At 49.8% G+C, this 26,755-nt stretch overlaps 1 protein-coding gene across 1 annotated transcript in view; it reads right to left on the bottom strand.

Annotated features, from left to right (window-relative positions):
- LOC118899508 (guanylate cyclase D-like) overlaps positions 1 to 6,576 on the bottom strand; it is a 69,690-nt gene extending 63,114 nt beyond the window's left edge. The window contains 1 exon segment of the mRNA XM_036861291.1: positions 6,490 to 6,576. Coding sequence (XP_036717186.1) covers positions 6,490 to 6,576 — 87 coding nt within the window.
- Between the last annotated feature and the right edge of the window lie 20,179 nt (positions 6,577 to 26,755).

Genomic DNA, 26,755 nt, shown 5'->3' with positions numbered 1-26,755 from the left:
GTAAATCTTAAAAGATCTCATCACAAGAAAAAAAATTTTTGAGACTATGTATGGTGATGAATGTTAACTAAACTTACTGTGATACTTTGCAATGTATACATATATCAAATCATTATGTTGTACACTTAAAACTAATACAATGTTATATGTCAATTATATCTCAATAAAATAAATCAAATCAAGTCAATTACGTCATTCCTAGGCTCAAAACCTCTAAGGGTTCCTTAATTCATTCAGGGCAAAAAATCAAAGTCCTTACAATGATCTCTTAAGGCCTGGTAAACAGGCCCAGTAACTGCCCTGCCCTCATGCTCCTGTTCCCCTTCTTCACCCCAACTAGCCAGGTAGGCCCCGCCTTAGGGCCTTTGCCCAGGCTGTTCCCCTGGCCAGGAACACACCCCCCATAGATTCATCTGTACGGCCAACTCCCTCACCTCCTTCAATCCTTGGTTCAAAGGTCCTCTTCTAAGGTGCCCTATACCAACCACCCTGTTTAAAATTGTAACCCACTCCCCTCCTCGCACCCCACACGCCCCCTTGCACTGCTCTGCTTTTATCCATAGTGCTTGTCACCTCCTAACGCTCGCTGTGCTTGCTGTTTGTCATCCACTCCCTCTGCTAGAAGGCAAGCTCCACAAGGACAGGATTTGCAGCTTTTGTTCACTGATGTTACTTAGCGCAGTTTGCAGAACCTGCCACGCTCTAGATCCTCACTACTTGTTGATGCTCAGAGAATGCCCCCCACGTTGCCCGGCACATAGTAAGTGCTCAGAGAGTGTAGCTCTATCTTGGGATGGTCAGGGGCAGGGCCACTTCCTAGGCATGCATTGCATTGGGTCAGGTCCTGCACTGAGCACTGGGGATGGGGATAATCCTGTCCTCAAGCACTTCCCATTCTGATGGGGAACACATGCCAATAACATAAGGGGGATAGCAAGACAAATGTTTTAAGGTGTCAAGATAAGGTGGAATTCATGTGTCAAAAATCACCCCGGACACTTTCATATGGGTTTTCTCACTAAATGCTCATAAGACCTACAGCTAGGTATGAACAGCCCTACTTTACACCCAAGTAAACTGAGGCTCTGTGTGTCAGGTAACCTGCCCAAAGTCAGGTTAGTGAGTGAGTCATTTGGACTCAGGGAGATCTTGGGGGGTTGCAGCAGAGCTGGCAATTGAAGGGTGAGCAGGATAGTAACAGAAAGAGAAGGCTGGACTGCACATCCCAAGTGGCAAGGACAGCAAGATGTGGTGGCCTGGGGTGTGTTCAAGGGCAGCCAGAATCAGGTAGGGGCTGCTCTGTCTGGCTTGCCACTCTGGCCCATGCTCAGGTGGGGAAGGGGCCCAGGGACCCACCGGGGGATAGGATGTGCCAGGCTTCCTACCAAGATGGGGTGAAGCCTGTAGTCATGGAAACAGCCTTACCCTTGGCCTCAGCCCTCATGGGCAGGACTGGTTCCCTGACCCTGGCCCCCTTGGGTCTGCTTTACGCTTGCAGCTTCCCTGGGTTTGGAGCTCTGGTTCCTCAGCAGCCACCCTGGCCACTTGGTCAAGAGCCTGTAGAAACAACTTCCAGGCCCCTCCACTCAATCTGCTGTGAGCCTGAGGACCACTAAAAGCAAGCCAGACCCTTTGCCCACGCTCATCAGCAGTTTAGGCTTAAATAGAGCAACTGGCCCCGTATATAAGGATAAAGATGGATCCTTCTATATTGAATTCTTTTCTTTTAATTCTTGTGCTAAGATTATCATAATTTATATAAGAGCTAAGATTTATTGACCACTAACTATGCACTTTTACATTACTTATTTAATTTCATTCTTGTAAAAACCTTACAAGACAGGAATTACCTCTCCCTTTTATTGAGGACCCTCGATTTATGCAAAGCCACTACTGATCAGTGACTGAGACTCAATCATTCATCCCCTCATCTTTTCATTTATTTACTCTTCATCCCTTTTTGAGCAGCCGCCCCACCCTGCTCCCACCCCATGCCAGTCTGAGAAAGTACCGGTGGCCTGTGACTCAGGTCTGACTCTTTATCAGGCATTCAGATTCCATCTCAAGTAACATTTATTGTGAGCCTTCAGTGTTGAGTGTACTATCCATGGCTTAACATTTAATTCTCATAGCAGTGCACCAGAAGGGAATCTGCTGTCCCATTTTACAAGAAAGAAAACAGAGGCTCAGAAAAGGGAAGTGATTTGTGTCAGACTAGCCCGCTGTTGAGGGGCAGAGCCCAGGATCCAACAGGGAAGAATCTTACATATTCAATTCCCACCTCAGGTTTCACATTCCAGCCTCACATTTGTTCTCGGGTTCTTACATCCCTCTAGCTGGGTCCTGCGGTCTAATTCCTCTCAATTGAAACAGCCCTGAGATCTAATAGCCCAGCTCCCAGCAGGCTCTGCAGGAGGAAACTAGCAGAGGAAAGCAGTCTCTGCAGGCTCACACAGGGTTGGGGTGAGGTACCTCCAGGCTGGAAAAGGCCCAGGCAGCCCTGGCCATGGGTCACGGTCTCTCCCCTCTCCCCCTCAGGAAGGCCGTGCTAGGACGCTGTGAGTCCAACATGCTCCCCTGACTGTGCTGGGGTGCCTGCCTGACAGAGGGACAGCGTGGGAATTCAGGCTGGCCAGGGCTTTGGGAAAAACCGAGACCACCCCTCAGCCGGGTTAAGGAGGCTAAGGCCTGTGGAAGGGAAGGGGGCCTCTAGGATGGGAAAGGGGTCCGGAGAGAGGAAACGGGAGAGAAGAACACAGAAAAAACAAGGAGAGAGGGACAGAGAGGGAAACACAGATGCAAAGAGCAAGTAGAGGGAGAAAGGCAGAGGGAGGAAAAAGACAAAGCCAGAGGCAGAGAAACCGAAAAACAGCCACACAGAGAGAAAGGAGAGAGGGACATGGCGATAGAGGCGAGAATGGCATAAAGAGAAAGAGAGAAGGGAAGAAGGATTCCTCCCACCCCCTGGCTGTGGAGGCAGGGAGAGGCCTTGGGCAGCTCCTCAGCTGGGGCTCAGCCTGCTGGACTCCAGGAAAGAGGCAGGGACGGCCCCCATCCGGAAGCAGTCAGGGTCCCTCCAGGAGGAGGGCGTGGGGAGGGAGTCAGACATGAGCCACGTCTGGAAAGAGGAAGCAGCAGAACTTTGCAAAGGCTGAGCTGGCAGTGGGCAGGGAGGTTGCACAGACCGGGTTCTCTGGTCTGGGATTTCTCAGCGGGCAGAGAGGACAGAGGTCCCGCCCCATCCGTCCCGTCCCGTCTGTCTTGGGCTCTGCAGGAGGACTGGGTGGGAATCTCAGAGAGAAGCCCACCCCCCGCCTCTTTGCAGGTGGAAAACAGAGGCACCAGGTGGGAAAATGTGTAGCCCAAGGTCACAGGGTTTCCAGGTCTTCTATGAAGGCAGCACCTCTCCCTCATTCATTCATTTAGTCCCTCATTTATTCAACAAGCATTAACCTAGCACCTGCCACGCGCTAAGAAGCACCGTGCTAGGTCCTAGGGGTACGTTGATGGTTAGCACAGGCCTCTGCTCCCCAGAGCTCACAGTCTGACAACACGGTGCGCTAAGTGCTGTGGTAAAGGGAGACTCTGGGGTGTGGAAGCCGGTGGGGGCGTCCAAGGGCAGCTCCCTAAGGAGGGCTATCAGGGCAAATTGAGAGGTGAGTAGGAGCCATCCAGGAGGAGAGGGGAGGGAGAGCGTGCCAGGCAGAAGAAACTGAGCAAAAAAAAGTACAGATGCATCAAGGTCACAAAATTCAGCTCACTCCGCACTTTCACAAGGAAGCTATAATTATTTTGTTTGTTACTAATCTGACTTTCCTCCCTAACCACTCCTGCCTCGGTCAGCAGGAAAAAATTGCATAATGTCGTCTAACGTGGTTTCAATCTCGGTCTGATCTGATCATTTAAACAGTCTCTTTTGGTAATATTCGGTCTGCCTTGTATGAAAACGTTCCATTCCTCAGGTAGCTTCCACCCCCACCTGCCTCTCAGCTATGTGTGTGTAAAGGGGACCTTAATGTGAGCAACCAGGCAAGTACAGGATTACCTGGGAGAGGCAGATGCTGTCAGTACCGCCCGCTTCTCCAGGGCGACGCTGGGTTCCTCAAGGGAGGTCTCTAGCCAGGGCCACGCCCCCACTGGTGTAGCTGGCTCATCTGGCTCCACCTTGGCTTGTGGTGCCCATAGAATCACAGCCTCTGCCTTGTTCCCCATCTACCCCCTGCCCAGTCCTCTACCCTCCCGGGCCTCTTAGCTCACTGGCTCTTAATTTAGTCTCCTGGTCACTTGGAATTCAGGACAGCCCAGGGAAGCACATGCTCAGGCCTCCTTCTCTTGGACCACACTGTAAGTCCAAGTTTACAGGGTGGCATGCCCCTGTTGCTGCATGGTATTGCATAGAATGAATGTAGCATCTCCTTCTCTTGTACATTTTCCTCCAATTTTTCGCTGTTATTAACAATCCTGTAATAAATAGCTTTGTGCCGTCCTCTCTGGGCACATGTGCTGCTGTTTCTCTGGGGTAGATTCCAAGAGGTGAGTCGCTGGGTCAACTACACCAAGATAGTGTATTTTATAGTCTGATAGAGTCTGTCAGTCTGTCAGTTGGGCTCCAGAAAGGTTACACCAGCTTACATTGCCAGCAACTCTCATCAACATTGGATATCATCAAAATTTTTCAAAATTTGTCAACCTTATAGGTGAAAACTAATTTCCAGATCAACGTTCATTTTGAACTGGGGGAGATTGCCACTGCAGGTGGAGAGGGAGATGTGGGAGGAGTCAGAGAAGGGAAGGTGGACAGCATGTAGAGTGGGAAGGGCTTGGACCTGTCTCTGGACACAGTCATGGCAGGGGAGCCTTGAGAAGGAGGAGCCCTCAGAAGCGACTGAGAAGGCAGAGCCTAGAGAAGAGGGAAGAAGCAGCTAGGGGAGGGGAGCCAATCATTGGCATCAAGTGGGTGTCTGAAGAAGGAGGGCATGTCTAGAGTACCCAAGACACTAAGAGGGCCAGCCAGTCAAGACCAAGTGAGAGGTGTCCACTGAATTGACAAGGAGTTTGCGGGGGACTTGGTGGAGAGCATGGTCAGTGGCGTGGTGTGTGCGCTAGACTGCACCAGGAAGAAGCAGGAAAAAGATAAGGGACAGCGAAGCATGCAGCACTGCATCTGTAAGCACGAGATTGGTCCTATTGAAGTTCACCTGCCTGGAGGCTGGGCCCCACCTCCTGCGAGAAGCAGATGCAATCCTGCTTCTCCCTCCGTCCTCCCCTCTCCCCAGCACCCTCCCAATCCCCAGGTTCAGTAGGAGCCGTCCTACTGCTCCAACTAATAAGGTCTCTCATGGCCAGCATTGTGGAGGAGGGGTATGGAGTACAACGTGATGATTTGAGATGAAAAATCTGAAGGGCCAGGCAATTCTCCCAACAATTCCACTGTTTATCTGAAGCTTAAAGGTTATTAGAGGGTGTAGAAGAGGGAATAGTTTCATGGGGAAAGAACGAGAACAAAGAATTCCCCATGTGTTGTTCCTGACATAGAGTAACTTTGGTCACTGCCCTCTCTTCCCTGGGGACATCCTCCCCTTCACTCTCCCCAGATGTGGCACCCTCATGCCAACCCTAGGGGACCTCCATCCCAACACCAGTGATGACAGTCACAGATGAGTATTGGTCAGGCCTAAATTCTTCCCTCACAGTATCTCTTTTAACCCTCACAACAACTTGATGAAGAAAGTACAGGGTATCATTACCCCCATTTTACAGGTGAGAAAACTGAGACTCAGGGAAGTGAAATGACCAGCCCAAGATTACCCAGCCAGGAGGTTGCAGACACTGACTCCAAAGCCTCTGTGTGCTTCTAACTCCCACCTAGTCAGGCTCCCCTAGACCAGGCCCTTCAAATCTTGAGGTCATGTTGACCACCTGCTCTATCCTTGGGGAAAGCCCAGGCCTGCCCCTTTCCTCTCCACTTCCCCAGGTAGAAGTTCTGTTGTGCTTTAGAGAACAACGGGGCCAACATGATTGGGCGGAGATTTTTACTGGCTGTGTGACCTTGGGCAAGTCATTCCCCCTCTCAGGGCAATTGTTTTCTCCTCCATAAAGTGGGGATAATAATCTAACCTGCTAGCATGATGGCGAAGAGGAACTGAGTTGTACATGAAGGACCAAGTGACTTGTCTCATCCCAGAGAGTTCTGTTCGTTCTTTCCTCCAGTTTCCATTACCTGGACCTCCCCTAACCGTTTCCTGCCAGAGGCCTGGTCCTCTGCATGGAACTACCCAGTGACGGTCTTTCTGTGAGGTCTGAGCAAGGGCTCATGTTTGCTTTGGGTGACCCAGAATATCTCCCTGGTCCCTGATATTAGCCTCCCCCTAACCTTTCAGCCTAAGGGGCCCCTTGCCCCAAGATGCTGATGGACCCTGAAAAAAAATAGGGCTGGAGTCTCTTGGCTAACTCCAGGGTAACCACTGGGTCCTCATCTGAAACACGCACCTTGACTCGGAGGCTGACAGGCCAGCAGTACTTGATGGGTCTACGTTCAATGTTCTCTGACTTGTTCGCTTGGAGGAGATTTCTCATGTGGGCACACGTTCTCACACACAAGCCTCGCTCACACTCTTATGCTCACAGTCAAGCCCACAGTCTCACGTACTCATTGCCAAGAATATATACTCCAAGGAGTCGCCTACTACCAATTTAGCGGCTGTGGGAGGGGGCAGAGGGGGGAGGGGGAGGTTGCAGTCGGCAGCCAGTGGGCAGGATACAGAATTCTGGGTTGTGGGAGGTGTCATGGTCCTGCACAAATGGGGTTCTGTTTCAGCCCCCACTCTAAAAAGGGCATGATGCTTTTAGCTGGAAAGGGCGTTGAGCTCCTCCCATTACAGAGGAGAAAACCTGTGCGATACAGGCTCGGGCTGGAGAGAGGGACGGGCTACATCAGCCATGCTCACGGGTGCAGAAATGTAGCCTTCATGGGTAACTTCTGCTGCAGGTGGACACGACTTGGGTCAGTTCTGGGTTCCCTCAGACAATTGAGGGCTTTCCCCCTCCCCTCCTACCTGGGGCGATGGAGTTCTGGAGGTGGGTAGGGTGCATAGTGACAAGGCGATGGCAAGGGCCACCTGTCCATGGTCACTTTCGTTCCACAATGGCAACCCCCACTGCTCCCTCATTTCCACTGGTGGCTCTGGTCACCAGCATCTCTCCCCACTGGCATCCACTGAAGGGCCCACATTCCCATCTGATCTAAGACCCATCTTAGATCTGGGCAAAAGGGGCACCTGCCTGGGCCTTGCACTCTAAAGGTTCGTGCATATCACAGAGGCTGAAATGCAGATACATAGATATAGTCTGGTAAGAAATTATTTTGGAAATCCGCTAACTGATTGAGCAAACAAAAAGACCAGAAATGGAAGTAAGAGACAAATTGCCCCCATCCCCGCCAGGCCAGAGGCCCCAGGGCTGAGAATACATCACTGTGTGAGCATCAAGCATTCCTGTGTCAGACAAGCTGAGGTGTCAGGAGGCAACCAGGCGTTGGAGAGGTGGGCCCCTCCTCACCCTCTCACATACCCAAGTGGGCTCTCAGCTTGCCCCCAGCATGCCTGGACCCCTTGGCTCAGCACTACTGGCACCATTAACTTCACAGCAAATCTGAGCACCCCTTGGAGGGGCTTTGAGGCAGTAATTAAGTCAGGGCCAACAGGAGGGATGGTAATTGAGTGCAGGGAAGTGAGGTAGCAGCTTCAAGGTCCTGAAGAAAAACAGAAGCACAGAGGCATTCATGCGGGGCCTGGCCAAAGCTCTGGGGTTGGCAGGGGGAAGGCGAAAGGAGTCCCAGCTGTAGCCTCTTCCCAGACTCACCGAGCCTCAGAGCTGGAGGTCCCAGCAGCCTCTGTATAGCTGAGCAGGCAGGCCCAGAGGGAAGCAGGGACTCCTTCAAGAGCACACAGCTGAGCTGGAGTAGCAGCCAGGTCTTTGGTAAGTGGGCTCTGCCTACCTGTCCAAGTACTGCAAGAGCCCTAGAAGCTCTAGGGCTGTGTCTTGCTGCCATGTGGCTGCACTTGGTTTCTTCATCATAACATAGTGGTGTTAATGAGACCAAGGCACTGAGCCTCCCCTTGGCCCTAAGCTGGGCCCGTCATTTCCTGACTACAGCTCCCATCCCCAAAGACAAGTATAATCTTAAGAATACTTGGTCGAACTAGTAGATTCAGCAAATAGATTTCCTGCTGGCTAAACTACTTCCATCTCACCTGACCCATCCCCCCCCAAACCCCCAGACCCACACAAGGGAGCAGGCAGCCCAGGTCACATCTCAGGATGATCTATCAGCAGCTTGTGAGCAATTCAAGGGCAGGATCTGGGTTGCACTCCTCCCTGGGTCCCAACACCCAGCATGGAGCTTCTCACAGAGGCCTCAAGGGCACCTGGTGAATGAATGAATGAATGAGTGAATGAATGAATCACATCTCTTTTGCCCAGAATAATATCCTCATACCTGACATGGCACAGTGCCAGGAGAGACGTGTAGGATGGATGGATACATGATGTGCAGAGTGTCCTCCCTTTGTCCCTCCAGCTCTGTTCTCCACCTTTCCACACCCTGCTCTGGGCCCCAGAGGCTGACCTGAAGGGACTGCATCACTGACTCAAGTGTCCTATGGCCTCTGGCTGGGTCAGCTGATGGGGAGCCCAGGAGGAGGGGGAGGGAGAGGAAGGGAGGAAGCCGCTGGGGACCTTACTGCTCAGGCTCCTCTCTGTGTGGTGCCTCAGATGGGCGGACACATCTCTTGACAAACGGCAGAGCTCTTGTCAGGTCCTCTCTCCCCAGGTTCCATTAACATCTCCTCCCTCACCCCTCAGGCTCCAGGTACTATCCACCTGGCTGTTCCTAATGCTCAGGCACTGCGGGGTCCTGTGTGGTTTCCCTTCACACACACACCCCCATCTTTATAAACTGTCTCTTTATTAAGCCCACCTTGAATTAGCCTGAACGAAGTGTGAACCTCTTTTCTACTGGGACTCTGTCTGATACACATGGGTAACTGGTTAGATGATTGGATGGATGGATGGATGGATGGATGGATGGATGGATGGAAGAATGGAACTAGTATAATGTAGTCGTTAAGAGCCCAAGTCTTGTAGCCTGGATGTGTATCCTAGCTCTACCACTTACTAGATATCTGAACTTGGACAAGTTATATAATATCTCTAAGATTTTTGTTTTCTCAGCTGTAAAATGGGAATAAAAATAGTAACTTACAGGGCTGTTGTGAGGATCGAATGCGATAATAAAGCAAAGAGTTGAGCATCTTGCTTGGCACACAGTTGGTGCTCAGTAAATGGTCACCCTTGCCACCATGGCTGGCGAGTCAGATGGTAAGACGAGGGCTCGCATGCTGTCCTTGGCTTGAGCCACCTGAAGTTCATGAACAAGGAGGTCAAGCCAGGTCTGGGTGTAAAACATCTGTGAGTTCTTTCCCTGGGGGCCACCAGATTCCCTCTCTTCCCTGAGCCTGGCTATGGACAGCGCTAGCGCCGTTCTCCCTCCTGCCCTCAGAGCTGGGTGGGCAGACAGCTCTCTCTGCTGGGCATGCCCGTGGCTTGGTCCTCTTCCTCTGGAGTTGGGGGAGGGGAGCATGGCTGAGTCCTTGGTGACATAAGTGACTATGGAAGTTCAGGGGAAGCCTCTAGACACTGCAGCCCCCTAGCAAGCTTCCCACTCCCACCTTTAGGAGGCCCAATAAAGTTCAAGAGCTGCAGGGCTTTCTTTTAAGGGGCATCCCAGAATATGAGCCCCCTGGTGAGGCTGAGAGGGGTCCCCAGAATCTCCCCCTTTAGAGGCCTGCCTGAGGCTGGGCAGCGAGTACTCTCCCCGGTCACCAGGAGGGCAGCCTCCCACCCGAGAAGAGCAGCCCTGGACCCTCTGCCCCCTCACTTGGAGCCTGCAATGCCCACGCACGGTGCAGCCACACACGCTCCCTCCCACCCCTACAGTCAGTGAAAGTCCACTGAGGCCCCCTCTGAGCCAAGGGCCACCCCAGGCACGGGGAACGCAGATGAGGCAGATGTGGTACCAGCCTTCTGTGCACACAGCACACATCCAGAGGCGGTCACAGCAGGAAACAGGTGCATTCAAGCCCCCCCTTTATGGATGTGAACAGTGAGTCCCAGAGAGTGGAGGGACATGCCCAAGGCCACCCAGCACTTGGGAGCAGAGCCTATTCCAGCCCGGGATTCCCAAGCACCAGACCAGTGTCCTTCCACCTCCTGAGTCACTATGAGTTTCAGGGAAGGAGACAAAATGGATTGTGGCTTGAGGTTAGGAAACTGAAGGGCTTTGGAAACTGACCTGAGTTCAAGGCCTGGCCCTACTGCCGACTTGCTGGGAGGAGTTGGCGGATCACCTGATCTCACTCGGCCTCAATTTCCTCAGCTTTGAAATGAGAATAATTCCTTCATTGCAGAGGATTCCCGCGAGACTATAGCAAGAACATCCTAAGATGTGCCTGAATAACATGTATTCGGTTGAACTGTAAGAAACTGTCATTTTTTTGAATAATAATTTCACCTAATAATTATCATATTATCAAATGATAATAAATTATGATTTATTATTTATTAACTAGCATAATCATCATCAACCACGTGCCTCTCGTACATATTATTTTATCTCTCAGCCTCCTCACCCCCATCCCCACAAAATAAAACAGAGATAATATGCAGAGCGCTCTGTGTGAGACCTGGCACATAGTAGGTGCTCACTAAAGTTTCCTCCTGCTCTTTCCCCTCCTCATGCAGGCACTTCTTCCGTGGAAGGCTACAAGAGAGCCTGTCCTCTTTTCTGAGTATCACAGCCCCATGGAGATGAAAATGAAATTGTGATTGAGACATGGGAGAAGAGTAAATAAAGATCTAAAATCATCTTCTCAGAAAAGTTTAAAAAGTTAAAAGAAAAAGAAACACACACACACACACACACACACACACACGGTCATGTTTTTAAAAACATGCACAGTGCAAAACCTGCACAGTGAAACCCTATCAAGTCATGATGGGCTCAGGGACAGGAGACCAGAACACTGCGGATGGAGCCTCTCCCCACTCCCTCTGTCAACCCTCTCCCAGACTCCCCGAGGAGGATTTAGCAAGAAAGTCAGTTCATTGTGTTCTAGGTCACAGCTGAGCAAACAACCAAAATGTCCTTTTGGCAGCTGGATGCCACGTGGAGCCACAGCAGAACTGAAGATTCCAGATCTGGGAGGACCCCAGCGTCTCTAAGTCCAGCCTCCTGCCTCTAGATGGGTAGCTCTCACACTCTGAGGGCAGAGGCTGGTGCTCTCCCAGGATGCAGATGCCACCCCACCTCTAATGCTGCCTGCAGGGCTTTCTCTCAGGCCAGTCAGGAAGTCCTTCCTTTTGTCCCACCACAGCCCTTCCTTCCTTTATCCATTAATCAATAGCCCCTGACAACATCTCTATGGCGGCCTCATGTGTGCTGGTAAAGGGGACCCGAGGACCAACAGAATGGCCCGTACACTCCCCATCTGTCTCACTGGATTGTCGTTGCCTGTTTAGCATCAATCTCCCCACCACCTTGATCCCAGGTGAGGCTAGACCCAGGTGAGGGCAGGACCCAGGTGACACAGGGCGCATGGAAAATACTCCCTAAATAGCTGTTCAATGTTAAATGAATGGGTAAATGAATGAATGAGTAGCCATGCTCCAGAGGAACAAGATGCTCACTGCTTCACAGGGAGCCCATGTCTCTGGAGGGAACAGGTTGGAGGTGGTGAACAGCTGGCCCCCTAGGTCTCCTTCTGCCACTGGGGAGGCGCTATCCATTGGAGAGGCCACAAGCCTTCCCACACACGCCTGGGCTCCAAACCAGGTGCTGGGGGATCCCCAGGTCTGGAAATTCCCCTGTGCATGGCACTGGGCTTTCTGGTTCCACCCCACCACTCCCACGGGTCTGGACATTCTCAGCACCATTTCTTAGAAGGAGATATTGGCTTGTGAACGGCAAGTGGCCGTGTAAACAAGGGGGAAATACCCTGACTGAAGAGCCAAGTTCTCCAGGTTCCGATCCCCACTGCAGCAATTACAGGCACGGGCTGCAGGGTCGGACAGACCTGTTTTCAACTCCAGCTCTACTGTTTAGGAGCTGTCAGATTTTTGGCAAGTCAGTCACCTCACTGAGCCCTGGTTTCCTCTTTTTAAGAAGGGATTATAGTATCCGCCTCAGCAGATTCCTATGAGGATTATACGAGGAGCCAGTAGGGCTGATATTCAGCTGACCTACAAAGATTCTAACTTACTGCTTGGTAAATAGCTGCTGCTCAGAGCCCCCTGAGTGCCCTTCCCACCCAGCACATCACCCGCTGTCCCCATGATTCAGCAACTAAAGGGTTAACATCTGGCCCAGTAGAGGGTCTCCAGGGCCCTGGTGACCCTTCTGACTGGCTGCTGCCCATATTAAACTAATGGGTGTGAGTAAATGCTTTGTAAACTGCCAGGTGCTGGTTAATCCCCAGATGTCTTATGGGCAAGGCATGCTCTCTCCACTCCCAAACTGAACTGAGTTCCGTTAAATCCATCCCAGGAATTGGCTCCCAGATGATCTGACCAGATGACCTGACCTCTGCCCAGATGATCCAGGCAGTTTCCATACCCAGTCTGTTCCCTGTCTGGCAATTCTCTAACTCCCCCAATCCATCCCTCTCACTCCTCTGCTAAGCTGGTACAAGCTCCCCACTGGCTTCTGGACTCCAGTGGCTTCCTCCATTTCATTCTCACACTGGACAGAGCCACTTCCAAAAGTAGGGGTCTCTCTTTGACCCCTCGATGAAATGTCCACCGTGACTGACATCCCTCAGTGACGGCTGTCACAGCTGGGGTTCCTGGGGAAGGAGATTTTGAGACGCATATTTGCTAGCAGGAGGTTTATTGGGGATTGATCTCAAGATGAATACCTGTGTTGGGGGGTAAATGAAGCAGGACTAGGCAGAGGGACAAGTTAGGCTGTTATGCGGACCCCATGAAGGTCTCAGCCCATCTCTAGGGAGCTCTGGAGCTGGAATGACTTTTCACAATTGTGCCGAGTTGAGGCGAGGAGCCCTTTATCCCCCATACGGAGCAGTCATCGGATGCAGGCTGGGCCAGGGAGGGGGAGTGACATTAGATGAGGAGGGTCTCCTAAGGCAATGGCAGGAAGGGGAGTCTCAGTGGCCAGCTCTCAGCCATCGGAGGGGTGAGTGAATGCTCCAGGCTGAGGGGGGAGGCGCCAGCGTCTGGGGAGTGCGCCGTAGCACCCTCTACAAAGGTGCTTTGGGTCAAGTAGATTCTCAGGAAGGTTTTTGTACAGGATGAAAAGAATCACCCTCCACTGCCTCAGGACAAATTTTGAATGTCTATTTAGCACATGAGGCTCTTCATGGTCTGCTCCTAACATCCTCTACACTCCACTCTCTTCTGTTGCCCCTCCCCACTTGCTCCCAACTTTCTAACCATATTGTGCTTCTTGCAGTTTCCCAAGCTCAACATGCTATTTCACACCTCTCTGCTTTTGCACATGTTATTTCATCTGCCTGGAATGCCTTGAAATGGAAAAAAGAAATCCTTTTCTCTTCTTCCAGCCCCTTCCTACTCCTCCATCAAGACTCTGGCTGGATTCTGCCTCCCCTGGGAAACCTTCTACCACCGACAGGCTGGTACTTTTCTTTTCCCTCTTCCAGGCTTTGCACTTACTGGCTGCCATTCCCTGAGACTCTCCTACTCAGGTGCCACAAATGCATCCTGAGTAATTTAGGGCCCTCGTGGCACCTGGCCCTGTGGCTCTGAGCCTGGATGAAGATATCATGCAGATCAGCACCCAACACCTGTACCCTGGGCATGGCGGGGGCACAAGGTTTGGGGGAAGTAGTAGAAGGCACCGAGGCGAGCCCTGAAGTCCAACCCCCTCAGCATAGAGATGGGGAGACTGAGGCCCCAAAAGGGGACAGACTTGCCCAAGGTGAGCCAATGCCAAATCCAGGACGAGGAGCAGGTAGGTCTCCAGGCTCTGCAGAAGGAGGGCAGGCACTGTTATATCTGTCTGACAAAAGAAGAGACCAAGGTCCAAAAAGAGGCAGAAACTTGCTAGGATCACCAAGAGAGTCTGCGACAGGCCACCTCTCTGGCTTGGGCTCCCTCATGGCTGCCTGGGCCCAGAGGCCTCTCTGGAGGAGTAGGAGCCAGGAACCTGATCCCCGCCCCTAGCGAAACCGGAATGAGTCACACTTCCTGAGGCCACTGGGCAGCGTCTCCTGAGTGGAAAAGCCACCACATTCTCCCTGACCCTGTTTCATCTGTCAAAACCCAGAACTTCCAGGAAGGGAGGCCTGCAAGGCACTTATTATCCACCCGCTGTGAGTCTGAGGAAGAAACTGGGCTCAGAAAGGGGGAGTGGCTGCTCCAAGACCCCACCACGACCACGGCCTGGCCTGGCTAGGCGGGCCTTGACCCCCAGCCCGTTCTTTCCCAGGAGAGACAAAGAGAGGCAGAAACAGACACCAGCTCAGAGGGGAGACCGCACTCACCTGGGAAAGTCGGGTGGTAGGGAGGAGACGGACACAACCACCTGGCAAACAGTGGCAGCCCTACCTCTCAACAGGTCAGAAGGAAGCCTTTGAGAAGTGGGAGAAGAAAGAGCTTGGATGGACTTCCCTGGTGGCACAGTGGTTAAGAATCCGCCTGCCAATGCAGGAGACACGGGTTCAAGCCCTGGTCCGGGAAGATCCCACATGCCACAGAGCAACTAAGTCCGTGTGCCACAAGTACTGAGCCTGCACTCTACAGCCCGCAAGCCACAACTACTGAGCCTGTGTGCTGCAACTACTGAAGCCTGTGAGCCTAGGGCCCGTGCTCCGCAACAAGAGAAGCCACCGCGATAAGAAGCCCACGCACCGCAACCAAGAGTAACCCCTGCTCACCGCAACTAGAGAAAGTCCGCACACAGCAACGAAGACCCACCGCAGCCAAAAAGTTAATAAATTAATAAATAAATTTATTAAAAAAAAAAGAAAGAGCTTGGATTTGCACACCTGCCAGCCGTGCTCCCATCGGACCCCGCTGTTCCCTCGGGCACCCCCTCCCAGACCCCAGCTTCCATCATCCCAGTTGCTGCACCCATTGGCCCTGCCCTGTGGCTCAGGGCACAGCATCAGACGCCTCTAACTCGATGCCATCTCTCCTGCCTTTGTGCCTTTGCACCTGCTGTTGTCTGCCCGGAATGCTGTCCCCTCCTTGTCTCTCTAACTCTAACTCACCTTTTATTTCTTCATCTGAGGCTTCTCTGAGAGGCTTCCCAGGTCCTCCCCTGTGGCCTTTCCTGCTCCTTGGAGCAGATCAGATGCCACCTGCTCCAGCTTCTACCAGCCCAGGTGCCTCCTTCCCTCTGTCTCAGTGCAGGTCATGCTCTGGTCACTGCCTGTGTCTGCTTCCCCCAAAAGGCCAGAAGCCTCTAGAAAACAGGGTTGGGCTCTGACTTAAGCAACATCCACAAATGCAGCAAAGAGCTGACCACAAATGATCGACTCATTCATTCATTCCACAAATAATGACCGAACACTACGTGCCAGGCACTGTCCTAGGTTCAGGAGATAGAGCAGGGAACAACATAGACAAAATTCCTGCTGCATGACTATCATTCTATGGGAATGGGGAGAGGGAAGGGGGGCAGGTGAGGGTGAAAATATAATAGTCCAAATAAGTTTGGATGGTGACGGGTGTTATGAAGAAAGTAAAAGTGTTTATTGAATGGGAACTGCAGACAGGGAGACAGGGGTTCCAGACAGGTACGGTGAGCTGGGGGAGGTAAATTTCAGACCCACCCAGCTGTAGGTCCCTCCATTACATTCCCTCTCCAGTGCTGCCAGGCACTGGGGGGAGGAGGCGTGTAGGAAGGAAGGCTTGGGCCCCCCCTGGAAGTGCCAGACGTCTCTCCCACCCACAGACACGCTTCCTGGCTCTCCAGGAATTCAGTTCAGCAACAGTTACTGAGCAGTTAGTTATGAAAAAGTCACAGTAGCTGCCATTTATGGTGGGCCTAGAGAGTCCCAGGGGCAGAGCTGGCTGCCCTCTCTCAAGGAGCCTTTCAACAGCCTGGTGAGGTGGGCACTTGTCCAGGGTCACACAGCTGGTCCCAGACCCGGCTGGGATCTGAGCCCAGGGCTGGTGACCCCTGGGTCCATGTGCTTCCCACACACCCTACAGACCCCCAGAGACTTGGAGGGTAAGCGAGTTGTCCCAGTGGTGAAAGGAGCCAGGGCCTGAGTCTGGATTCTGAGGTCCTAATCCCAGCATGGGTTTTTTGAGTTGGGAGGGGCCCCTTAACTCCTCTGGGCCTCAGTTGCTCTTTGTGTTAAGAGGAGCCATTAGCCCAGCCCACCTGCAGGGGGTGCTGTGAACATCAGGTGAAATATAGCGTGCAAGCATTTGGGGAAATACCACACAACACACCAGCCAGCCCCTCCGCCCCGAGAACCCCCAGGCTACCGTCCCTACCCCTCCAACCCTGCCCTGGGGTTGGCTGGGGCCTAAGCCAAGCAGGCTGACCACACACGGCTGAACCTGGCCAGGGACGAAAACCTCTGTGAACTCTGACCACCTCATAGCCTGGCAGGTAGAAAGCCAGTGTCAAGGCCAGGGGTGGGGCTGAGAGCCGGATTGCTAGTCTGGGGAAAGGTGAAGGCCAAGTCAAGGGTCAGGTGTCCTGCAGGTTCATGCTGAAGCAGGATGACTCAGGGACATCCCCACCCCCTCCCCTGAGAGAGCCAGCTGCCGTTTCCATGCATGGAGGGGAGGCAAAACTAGCATTTGCTAAGGGCCTACTATGTGCTGGGGCTTTCTCAGGCATTACTTAATTTAATCTACTATTAAAGTGCAGAAATGTTAAGTAACTAGCTCGATGTTGCATAATGAGCGTATTCATTTCCTGTGGCTGCTGTAATCAACTACACAGACTGGCTGGCTTAAACAACAGAATTTACTTTCTCATGGTTCTGCAGGCTAGAAGTCTGAGGTCAAGGTGTTGGCAGGGTTGGTTCTTCTGGGACTCCTCCTCTTGGTTTGCAAGTGACCATTTTCATGTTCACATGGCACTCTCCCTCTATATGTGTCTGTGTCCAAATTTCCTCTTCTAAGAAGGGCACCAGTCATGTTGGAATTGAATCCACCCTAGTGACCTTATTTTAATTTAATTACCTCTCTAAAGACTGTATTTCCAAATACAGGCATTCTGAAGTACTGGGGGTTAGGACTTGAACATATGGACTCAGTTCAGCCTATAACAATGGATAAGTGGCAGAACCAGACTGAATTTGGGTCTTTCTGGCTCAAAAATCTACCCTCTTTCTATCATACCACATTATACTTCTTCCTCTCCCCTGAATCCAAGGCTGATTTCTCATCAGCCTGCCACAAGGGGAGCTAGCATGTTCTGAGCGTCTACTGAATACTAGGTGCTTTGCCCCCATGATTGCATTTAATACAACAACTTGTGAGGTGGGCACCTTGAAGAAACTGAAGCTAAGAGAAGGGACGTGGGGCTTCCCTTGTGGCGCAGTGGTTAAGAATCCGCCTGCCAATGCAGGGGACACGGGTTCGAGCCCTGGTCCGGGAAGATCCCACATGCCGCAGAGCAACTAAGTCCGTGCGCCACAACTACTGAGCCTGTGCTCTAGAGCCCACGAGCCACAACTACTGAGCTCACGTGCCACAGCTACTGAAGCCCATGCGCCTAGAGCCCATGCTCCACAACAAAGAGAAGCCACCACAATGAGAAGCCTGTGCACCGCAACGAAGAGCAGCCCCCGCTCGCCACAACTAGAGAAAGCCCGCATGCAGCAACGAAGACCCAATGCAGCCAAAAATAAATAATAAATTAACTAAATAAATAAAAATTAAAAGTAAATAAAATAAAAGTAAAAATACCATACACTTAAAGAAAATAAATTTTAAAAAAAAAAGAGAGAGAGAAGGGAAGTGGCCCAAGGGCACACAGGGGAGTCAGTAGCTGAGGCAGGGCATGAACTCTTGTGTCTGACCTGCTCCACTCTGCCACACTGCTGCCCCACCTGGGGCAATAATCACACTGCTTCACCACGGCCACACAGCAGTATGGTGGCGTGGCCAAATGGAGGTTGGCACTCCTGGCTAGGGCATTCACTGTTGAATTGCTGGAGTGCCCGATAGAATAGGGAGCACTGGAGGAAATTAAGGGAAATGGCTATTTACAAACCAAAACGGAAGTATATCCATCTTTTTACACTCAGTGAAGCAGTCCCGATGCATACAGTCTGAACACCAGCCCTATTCTCTACCATCAGTCATTCTTTTGGGAGCTAGGACCATCACTAAAAGTCAGAGTGGAAAACTGCCAGGAACTCCTCCTGACCTAGAAGGTGCTTGACAAGAAGGAGTTTCCTTCCTTTGAAAATAAAAGCCGTGTCTAAGGAGTTACAGTTATGAGAAGAGGGTACAGGGCTGGAAGGGCCTGAGAAATCACTCTGTCCAAGCCCCTTACTGTACAGATGGGAGACTGATGCCAGGGACAAGGATCTGCCTGGCTTGTGCATTGAGCTGGGCCAGAGTCAGGGCTGGCACTCCAGACTGCCTGACCACTTCTGCCCAAGTGCCCTGACCCCACTAGAACCAGCTTTCCAGGCCCACCCATTGCCTCACCCCATGGGGACTGCATGTGAATTCAACAGCCTCTTGGTCTGCTGATTTCCCCTGGAGATAAGAAGCCCAGAACAGGGCACAGTCGCAACCTGCCCTGACCCAGGCTAGGCTGAATAAGCCTGGCAGCCATCCCTGGAGGAGATGCTTCATCCACCTGCCTGCCCAGGACCAGGCCAGCTGACCATGCTGTTGACCACAGTGTCTGGATGGGCCCCTATCCATGAGTGAGAAGGCAGAGGCCTCGTGGCATAATTGGAACTCCCTCCACCCTGAACCCCTGTGTCAATGAAGAGGTTAAGAGCATGGACTCTGAAACCATAGGACCTGAATTCAAGTCTTGGCTCCACCACTTACTAAGTCCATGAACCAAACAAGTTATTTAACTTTTCTATGCCTCAGTTTCCCTTTCTGTAAACTAGGGATGATAACAGTAATGCCTTCCTCATAGAGTTGCGAGGATTAAATGAGTTAAGAACTGTATCTTGCCCATTGTAAGTTTTAGTAAGTTGTTAACTTTAAGTTTTATTTACTGGAGCCACCGTTACAGGTGCCAACAGCACAAAAACTAACCTTAAGTCCCAGCTCTGCCTCTTTCTCACTGCGAGGCCCTGGACAGCCTCTCTAAGCCCCAGTCTGTAAAATGAGGGCTTGAGCCACACCTCCCAGGGTCCCCAGGATCATCAAAGGTAACCATGGCATGAACCCTGGGAAACAGTCTACAAATGTTTAATTCCTGTGACTACCACCAGAAATTAAAATGAAAGCACATTGATAGACAAGTATCCTTTTTTCTTTTTGGTGTGAGGCCTGCCCTGCAGCTCCAAACAGTAGGACTTGGAGCTGGCTGGGGTGGGAGGGAGGCCCCCAGCTCTGCCATGGACAAGTCACTGACCCTGGCCGCTCATCAAGGGCTGAAGCATCCCTCTCTTGCGCAGTCATTCCCCGGATATTTGCTCTGGAAGCACAGAGCCCATGGCTGATGAACTTTCTTCACCTGCCTGGGAAGGCACCTGAGTTCAGTCATGCTTTTGCCCTGGGCATGCACCGTTATATAAAAGCACACTGGGTCCTGCCCTGTTCTTTCACCCTCTCCTCTCCCTACCCGCCTCCTCCACCTCTTCTCTGCTTCCTGCCTCCCCACACTCAGACCATCTTACTTCCCCTGCTCAGGCTCTGGTTTTGAGGACAGACCTTGACCTCACAGCTCCTAGACCTTTGACTAGAGACACTCAGGATTTCAGTCTTTGGGGTTAAAGGGAGAGGTTACTAAGACTAGTGGAAACAGAGCAGAGGTTTGGAGGCTTTCCGCACTGAAGTGTCTGGGGGCCTGTCGCCCGGTGCGGGTGACCATCATTTGTGTATGCAGGTGGGCAGACGAGTTGTGAGAAAGGAGGCTGGATGGGCAGGCGGAGCCCGCCTCATGATCCCTCAAGAATACTGAGAAGCTAAGACAGGCAGAGGCTATGGGACAAAGCCCTAATGTGCTGGTCCTTGGGACCAGAGCCCCCTCAGAAGGTCCACTGTGGCCCAGCACGGGGCGTGCACAGGGCACCTCTTAGCAGGTGAGCTAGAGCTGCATCACCGGCTCTGAGGGACGTTCTGGCAGCTGTGAGCCTGGAGGGGCATGGCGAGCGCTCCACGTCTCTCAGGTCCTCAGCCCGTGGTTTAAATCTCCCTCTAGCCATTCGCAAGCCATCTAACCGCTCCCTCTTTCTGAGCCTCAGTTTCTCCAAGTCTAAAATCGGACTAACAATAGCACCTACTTTGTTGTGAGCATTCACGGGGCGATGCTGGCAATCGTGACCTTTAGCACGGTGCCTGGCACACAGCGGGAGCTCCATAAATATTACTCCTCTTCCTTGCCCTCTACTCCATTATCCTCTGCTCTCAGGACAGGTGTGTGAACTGAGCACCCCAATTATTCAACAAGGCTTTACTGACCATCTCCTTCTAAAATGTTTATTTAAGAGATGATGATTATTATTATTATTGATCATAATAAACACTGAACAATTACTACATGTCCAGAATCATGTGAACCACTTTACATAAGTGAATCCATTGAATCCCCTCCACTGCCTTGCAAGGTAATAATTTCTTTTATTTTACAGAAAAGGAAATGGAGTCTTTAAGGAGATCAAAGGAAGCGCAGAGACAAAATTCCATCGCCTTCTTCTGGCTGTCCCCACCGTATTTTGGGGTCGGTCGTTTTCCCGGCAGCATCCCTGCTCGGTCCACCTCCCAGGGCACGAGGCAGTGATTACCTAAGGGAGACAGCCGAAAGAGCACGGCCTCAGAATCAGAGAGTAGGGTTGGAGTCCTGGCTCCCCCGTCCGTGAGCTGAGTGACTTTGGGCAAGTTGTTTTACCTCTCTGAGCCCCAGTTTCCTCATCTAAACAACAGAGACAAGATGCTGTAATGGATGTGTGCACTCAGCCCAGAGCCTGACCTAACTGCCTCTTCCCTTCTCTTCATCTCACACAGGGGTACAAGAACGCTTTGTGCACATGACCTTGCTTTGGTCATGTAAGGAATAATTAACCTGAACTCTGCTCAGCTGATGGACCCAGAATATAATGATCTGGCACCATCTGAAGAATGAACCCTGAACATCGCCATCTTCAGAAACCCCAAGCATGGTTCCTGTTGTTCTAGACCAAAACAAATGCCTCCTGATCATCTAGAACTAGGGAGATTGGGAATTTAAGAAGGAGACTCCCTGATGACTCAGAGCCCAAAGGAGCAGATTCTAGCTGTGGCTCTGCCCCAACATGCTGTGTGACCCTGGACAAGACCCTACCCTCTTTGAGCCTCAGTTTCCCCATCTGTAAAATCCAGGCTTCGAAGGCAGTTCAGCGCACCCTGATTATAGAGAGTTGCTCCTGAAGGGTGTTTGTTCTCTCCCCCAGGGCCTAACCCTGAGTACTGATGCATGCCAGGCCAGGGCAGAGGCTCTGTCCTCTGGGCCCCCAGGAAAATAAGCCCCAAAGCCCAGATAATTTAAGTAAAATAACACAGCCAGGTCTCCCCATGAGAACCCCAGGACAGCTGTTTGGTTGCAAAGAGAATTACTCAGGTCAGAGGGAGCAAGACGTGCATGTTCACAGTCACGTTCACGGTCTCATTGCTTACAACCCGCAGACTGGTCAGGCAGGGCCTCTTATCAACACTTTATAAAAAAAATCAAACCAAAAGTCAGAGAAAGGGCTTCATCAGCTTGCTTGAGGTCACAGCTGGGAAGTGGTGGAACTGAATATTCTCTTGTCCCACGAATCTACATCCTGTAAATCAAATCACTATATTTTCATGATTCCAACATCCTATGACTCTGATTGTAACAGTCTGTTCCAAACATCCGTTACTGTCCCTAACACCACGGTGGTTCTGTTATGCTTCCAACATTCGTTGAGTCTAAAAGCACATCCTTCTACAAATACTCATCGAGTGCCTATGATGTGCTAGGTCCTGAGCTAGATGCCAGGACACAACAACCAGCACAGCAGAGTCCCTAGACTCACAGGGCCTACAGTCCAGAGTCGGAGAGGACAAGCAAGAGCCCATTATGACACTGAGAGGTGAGGACCATGATGGAAGAGGCAGAGGATACTGCAGACCCACGTGTAGCGGGTCAGAGAAGGCCTCCCAAAGAGCTGCCAGCTCAGAGGCACCTGGAGGCAGAGGTGGACGTTAGTCAGAGTTCTAGTTCAAGAGAACAGCAGGTGCGAAGTCTGGGACAGGTGTGGGAGCACCGTGTCCAAGGAAGCGGAGGAGGTTGCTGTGTCTGCAAAGTGGAGACATGGGACACAGGAGAGGTAGCATGGGGTCAGATTACACAGGGTTCTTTATGTCATGCTAAGCGATTACAACTTCATCTTAGAAGCAAATAGTCATGGGAAGATTTTAAACCAGGTAGAGACAAGATCAGTATTGCATTTTAAAAGAAACCCTCTTACTGCTCCAAAGAGCTTGGTCTGGAGGTGATGATATGCAGGCGGGGAGACCTCAAGGTATTTCCATGGTCAAGGCAAGAATTGCCATCACCTGGACCAGGATCAGGTGATGCAAACAGAGAGAAGAGGATAGATTTGAGAAGCTTGGGGATGCACCGACGGTGGGGATGAGGAAGAGAGAGGAGGAGTCTTGGATGAGTCCCAACTTCCTGGTTTATACAGCTGGGTGGGTGGTGGCACCTTTCCCTAAGATGAGGACTCAGGAGGGGCAGGTTAGAGTGAAAGCTAAATCTTTGGTTCAGGCAAATGGAGTGCAAGGCCTGTGGGACTCCCAAGTGGAGCCGATAAGCAGGCAGGTGGCCAGAGAGGTCTGACAAAGGCTGATGTGAGAGGTGCCGGCAAGAGGTACAGGTGCACATTCCTCAGCATCGGGGAGCAACTGAAGGCATGGGGCAGGGGTGGGGTGAGCAGCCCCAGGAACCGAGTGCAGAGTGAGAGGAGTAGGGGCTGCAGAGCAGAGCCTGGGAAACAGTCACATATGGACTGGGGACCAAGGAAGAGTCAGCAAAGGGGACCAAGAGGGAAGCCAAGGAGAAAGAGTCAGCTGTGACAAATGTCATTCGGTGAGGGTTGGTGAGCCATTGTCAGCAGCTTAGCAGTAGCAAAAGACAGTTTATGGTTTTCTAGAAGGGATGAATGGGAGGTGGGAAAGTGAAAACAATCAATCCAGACTATCATTTAAGAAGCTTAACTGATGCAAAGGAAGGAACTCAGTAAATATTTCTAAGTGAATGTATCAGAGAAAGAGTTGTGGGGAGAAAAAGCAGTGACTATGGAACAGCTAGGCTGCAGGAGGTATTCTTTTGTTCTTTTGGCTTGTTTTGTTTGAACATGGGCGATACGAAAACAGAGGTTTTCCAATTTCCCATTGTAACCCGTTAGTGGGATGTGAAATCAGTTTACAGGGTTGTGACTACCATCATTATTCCTAATGGAACAGAATAGGAGGGAAAAGAAAATATCATAGTGTACCACCCTGGTAAGGGTAAGTACTGTTCTGTCAAACTTTGGTTTTAAATATATAGAGAGGAAGGAAGGAAGGGAGGGTGGGAGGGAGGGATGGAGAAAGGGAGAAAGAAAGGAGAGAGAAGGAAGGAAAGGAAAAGAAAAGAAAGAAAGAGGGAGGGAGGGAAGGAACGAAGGAGGTCGAAATAAATAAATAAAGAAGAGACAGGCAGCGAAATAACGACGGAAGACAGAAATAAAGTAAAGAAAGAAACGAAATAAAAGAACGAACGAACGAAAGAGAAAAGAAATCTGGAAATCTCTTGATAGAATTTGTTTCCTTATGGATCAGAAAGAGTCTAATGTTTTGTTGGGGTTTTCTTGAATATTTGAATTTTATTTTATTTATTTTTTTATACAGCAGGTTCTTATTAGTTATCTATTTTATACATATTAGTGTATATATGTCAATCCCAATCTCCCAATTCATCACACCACCACCACCACCCCCACCCCACTTTCCCCCCTTGGTGTCCATACGTTTGTTCGCTATATCTGTGTCTCAATTTCTGCCCTGCAAACCGGTTCACCTATACGATTTTTCTAGGTTCCACATATATGCGTTAATATATGATATTTGTTTTTCTGTTTCTGACTTACTTCACTCTGTATGACACTCTCTAGATTCATCCACGTCTCTACAAATGACCCAATTTTGTTCTTTTTATGGCTGAGTAATATTCCATTGTATATATGTACCACATCTTCTTTATCCAGTCGTCTGTCGATGGGTATTTAGGTTGCTTCCATGACCTGGCTATTGTAAATAGTGCTGCAATGAACATTAGGGTGCATGTGTCTTTTTGAATTACGGTTTTCTCTGGGTATATGCTCAGTAGTGGGATTGCTGGATCATATGGTAATTCTATTTTTAGTTTTTTAAGGAACCTCCATACGGTTCCTCATAGTGGCTGTATCAATTTACATCCCCACCAACAGTGCAAGAGGGTTCCCTTTTCTCCACACCCTCTCCAGCATTTGTGGTTTGTAGATTTTCTGATGATGCCCATTCTAACTGGTATGAGGTGATACCTCATTGTAGTTTTGATTTGTATTTCTCTAATAATTAATGATGTTGAGCAGCTTTTCATGTGCTTCTTGGCCATCTGTATGTCTTCTTTGGAGAAATGCCTATTTAGGTCTTCTGCCCATTTTTGGATTGGGTTTTTTTTTTTTTTAATATTGAGCTGCATAAGCTGTTTATATATTTTGGAGATTAAACCTTTGTCCGTTGATTCATTTGCAAATATTTTCTCCCGTTCTGAGGGTTGTCTTTTCATCTTGTTTGTAGTTTCCTTTGCTTTGCAAAAGCTTTTAAGTTTCATTAGGTTCCATTTGTTTATTTTTGTTTTTATTTCCATTACTCTAGGAGGTGGACCAAAAAAGATCTTGCTGTGATTTCTGTCAAAGAGTGTTCTTCCTGTATTTTCCTCTAAGAGTTTTATAATGTCTGGTCTTACATTTAGGTCTCTAATCCATTTTGAGTTTAGTTTTGTGTATGGTGTTAGGGAGTGTTCTAATTTCATTCTTTTACATGTAGTTGTCCAGTTTTCCCGGCACCACTTATTGAAGAGACTGTCTTTTCTCCATTGTATATCCTTGCCTCCTTTGTCATAGATTAGTTGAACATAGGTGCGTGGGTTTATCTCTGGGCTTTCTATCCTGTTCCATTGATCTATATTTCTGTTTTTGTGCCAGTACCATATTGTCTTGATGACTGTAGCTTTGTAGTATAGTCTGAAGTCAGGGAGTCTGATTCCTCCAGCTCTGTTTTTTTCCCTCAAGTCTGCTTTGGCTATTCGGGGTCTTTTGTGTCTCCATACAAATTTAAAAAATTTTTTGTTCTAGTTCTGTAAAAAATGCCATTGGTAATTTGATAGGGATTGCACTGAACCTATAGATTGCTTTGGGTAGTATAGTCACTTTCACAATATTGATTCTTCCAATCCAAGAATATGGTATATCTCTCCATCTGTTTGTATCATCTTTAATTTCTTTCATCGGTGTCTTATAGTTTTCTGCATACAGGTCTTTTGTCTCCCTAGGTAGGTTTATTCCTAGGTATTTTATTCTTTTTGTTGCAATGGTAACCGGGAGTGTTTCCTTAATTTCTCTTTCAGATTTTTCATCATTAGTGTATAGGAATGGAAGAGATTTCTGTGCATTAATTTTGTATCCTGCAACTTTACCAAATGCATTGATTAGCTCTAGTAGTTTTCTGGTGGCATCTTTAGGATTCTCTCTGTATAGTATCATGTCATCTGCAAACAGTGACAGTTTTACTTCTTCTTTTCTGATTTGTATTCCTTTTATTTCTTTTTCTTCTCTGATTGCCATGGCTAGGACTTCCAAAACTATGTTGAATAATAGTGGCGAGAGTGGACATCTTTGTCTTGTTCCTGATCTTAGAGGAAATGCTTTCAGTTTTTCACCATTGAGAATGATGTTTGAGGTGGGTTTGTGATATATGGCCTTTATTATGTTGAGGTAGGTTCCCTCTATGCCCACTTTCTGGAGATTTTTTATCATAAGTAGGTGTTGGATTTTGTCAAAAGCTTTTTCTGCATCTATTGAGATGATCATATGGTTTTTATTCTTCGATTTGTTAGTATGGTGTATCACATTGATTGATTTGCATATATTGAAGAATCCTTGCATCCCTGGGATAAATCCCACTTGATCGTGGTGTATGATCCTTTTAATGTGTTGTTGGATTCTGTTTGTTAGTATTTTGTTGAGGATTTTTGCATCTATATTCATCAGTGATATTGGTCTGTAATTTTCTTTTTTTGTAGTGTCTTTGTCTGGTTTTGGTATCAGGGTGATGGTGGCCTCATAGAATGAGTTTGAGAGTGTTCCTTCCTCTGCAATTTTTTGGAAGAGTTTGAGAGGATGGGTGTTAGTTCTTCTCTAAATGTTTGATAGAATTCACCTGTGAAGCCATCTGGTCCTGGACTTTTGTTTGTTGGAAGATTTTGAATAACAGTTTCAATTTCATTACTTGTGATTGGTCTGTTCAT

Source organism: Balaenoptera musculus, chromosome 8, assembly GCF_009873245.2.
Source record: "Balaenoptera musculus isolate JJ_BM4_2016_0621 chromosome 8, mBalMus1.pri.v3, whole genome shotgun sequence".
In the NCBI taxonomy this organism is placed as follows: domain Eukaryota; kingdom Metazoa; phylum Chordata; class Mammalia; order Artiodactyla; family Balaenopteridae; genus Balaenoptera; species Balaenoptera musculus.
The sequence above is the reverse complement of the archived record's forward strand: the minus strand, read 5'-3'. Positions and strand labels throughout refer to the sequence as shown.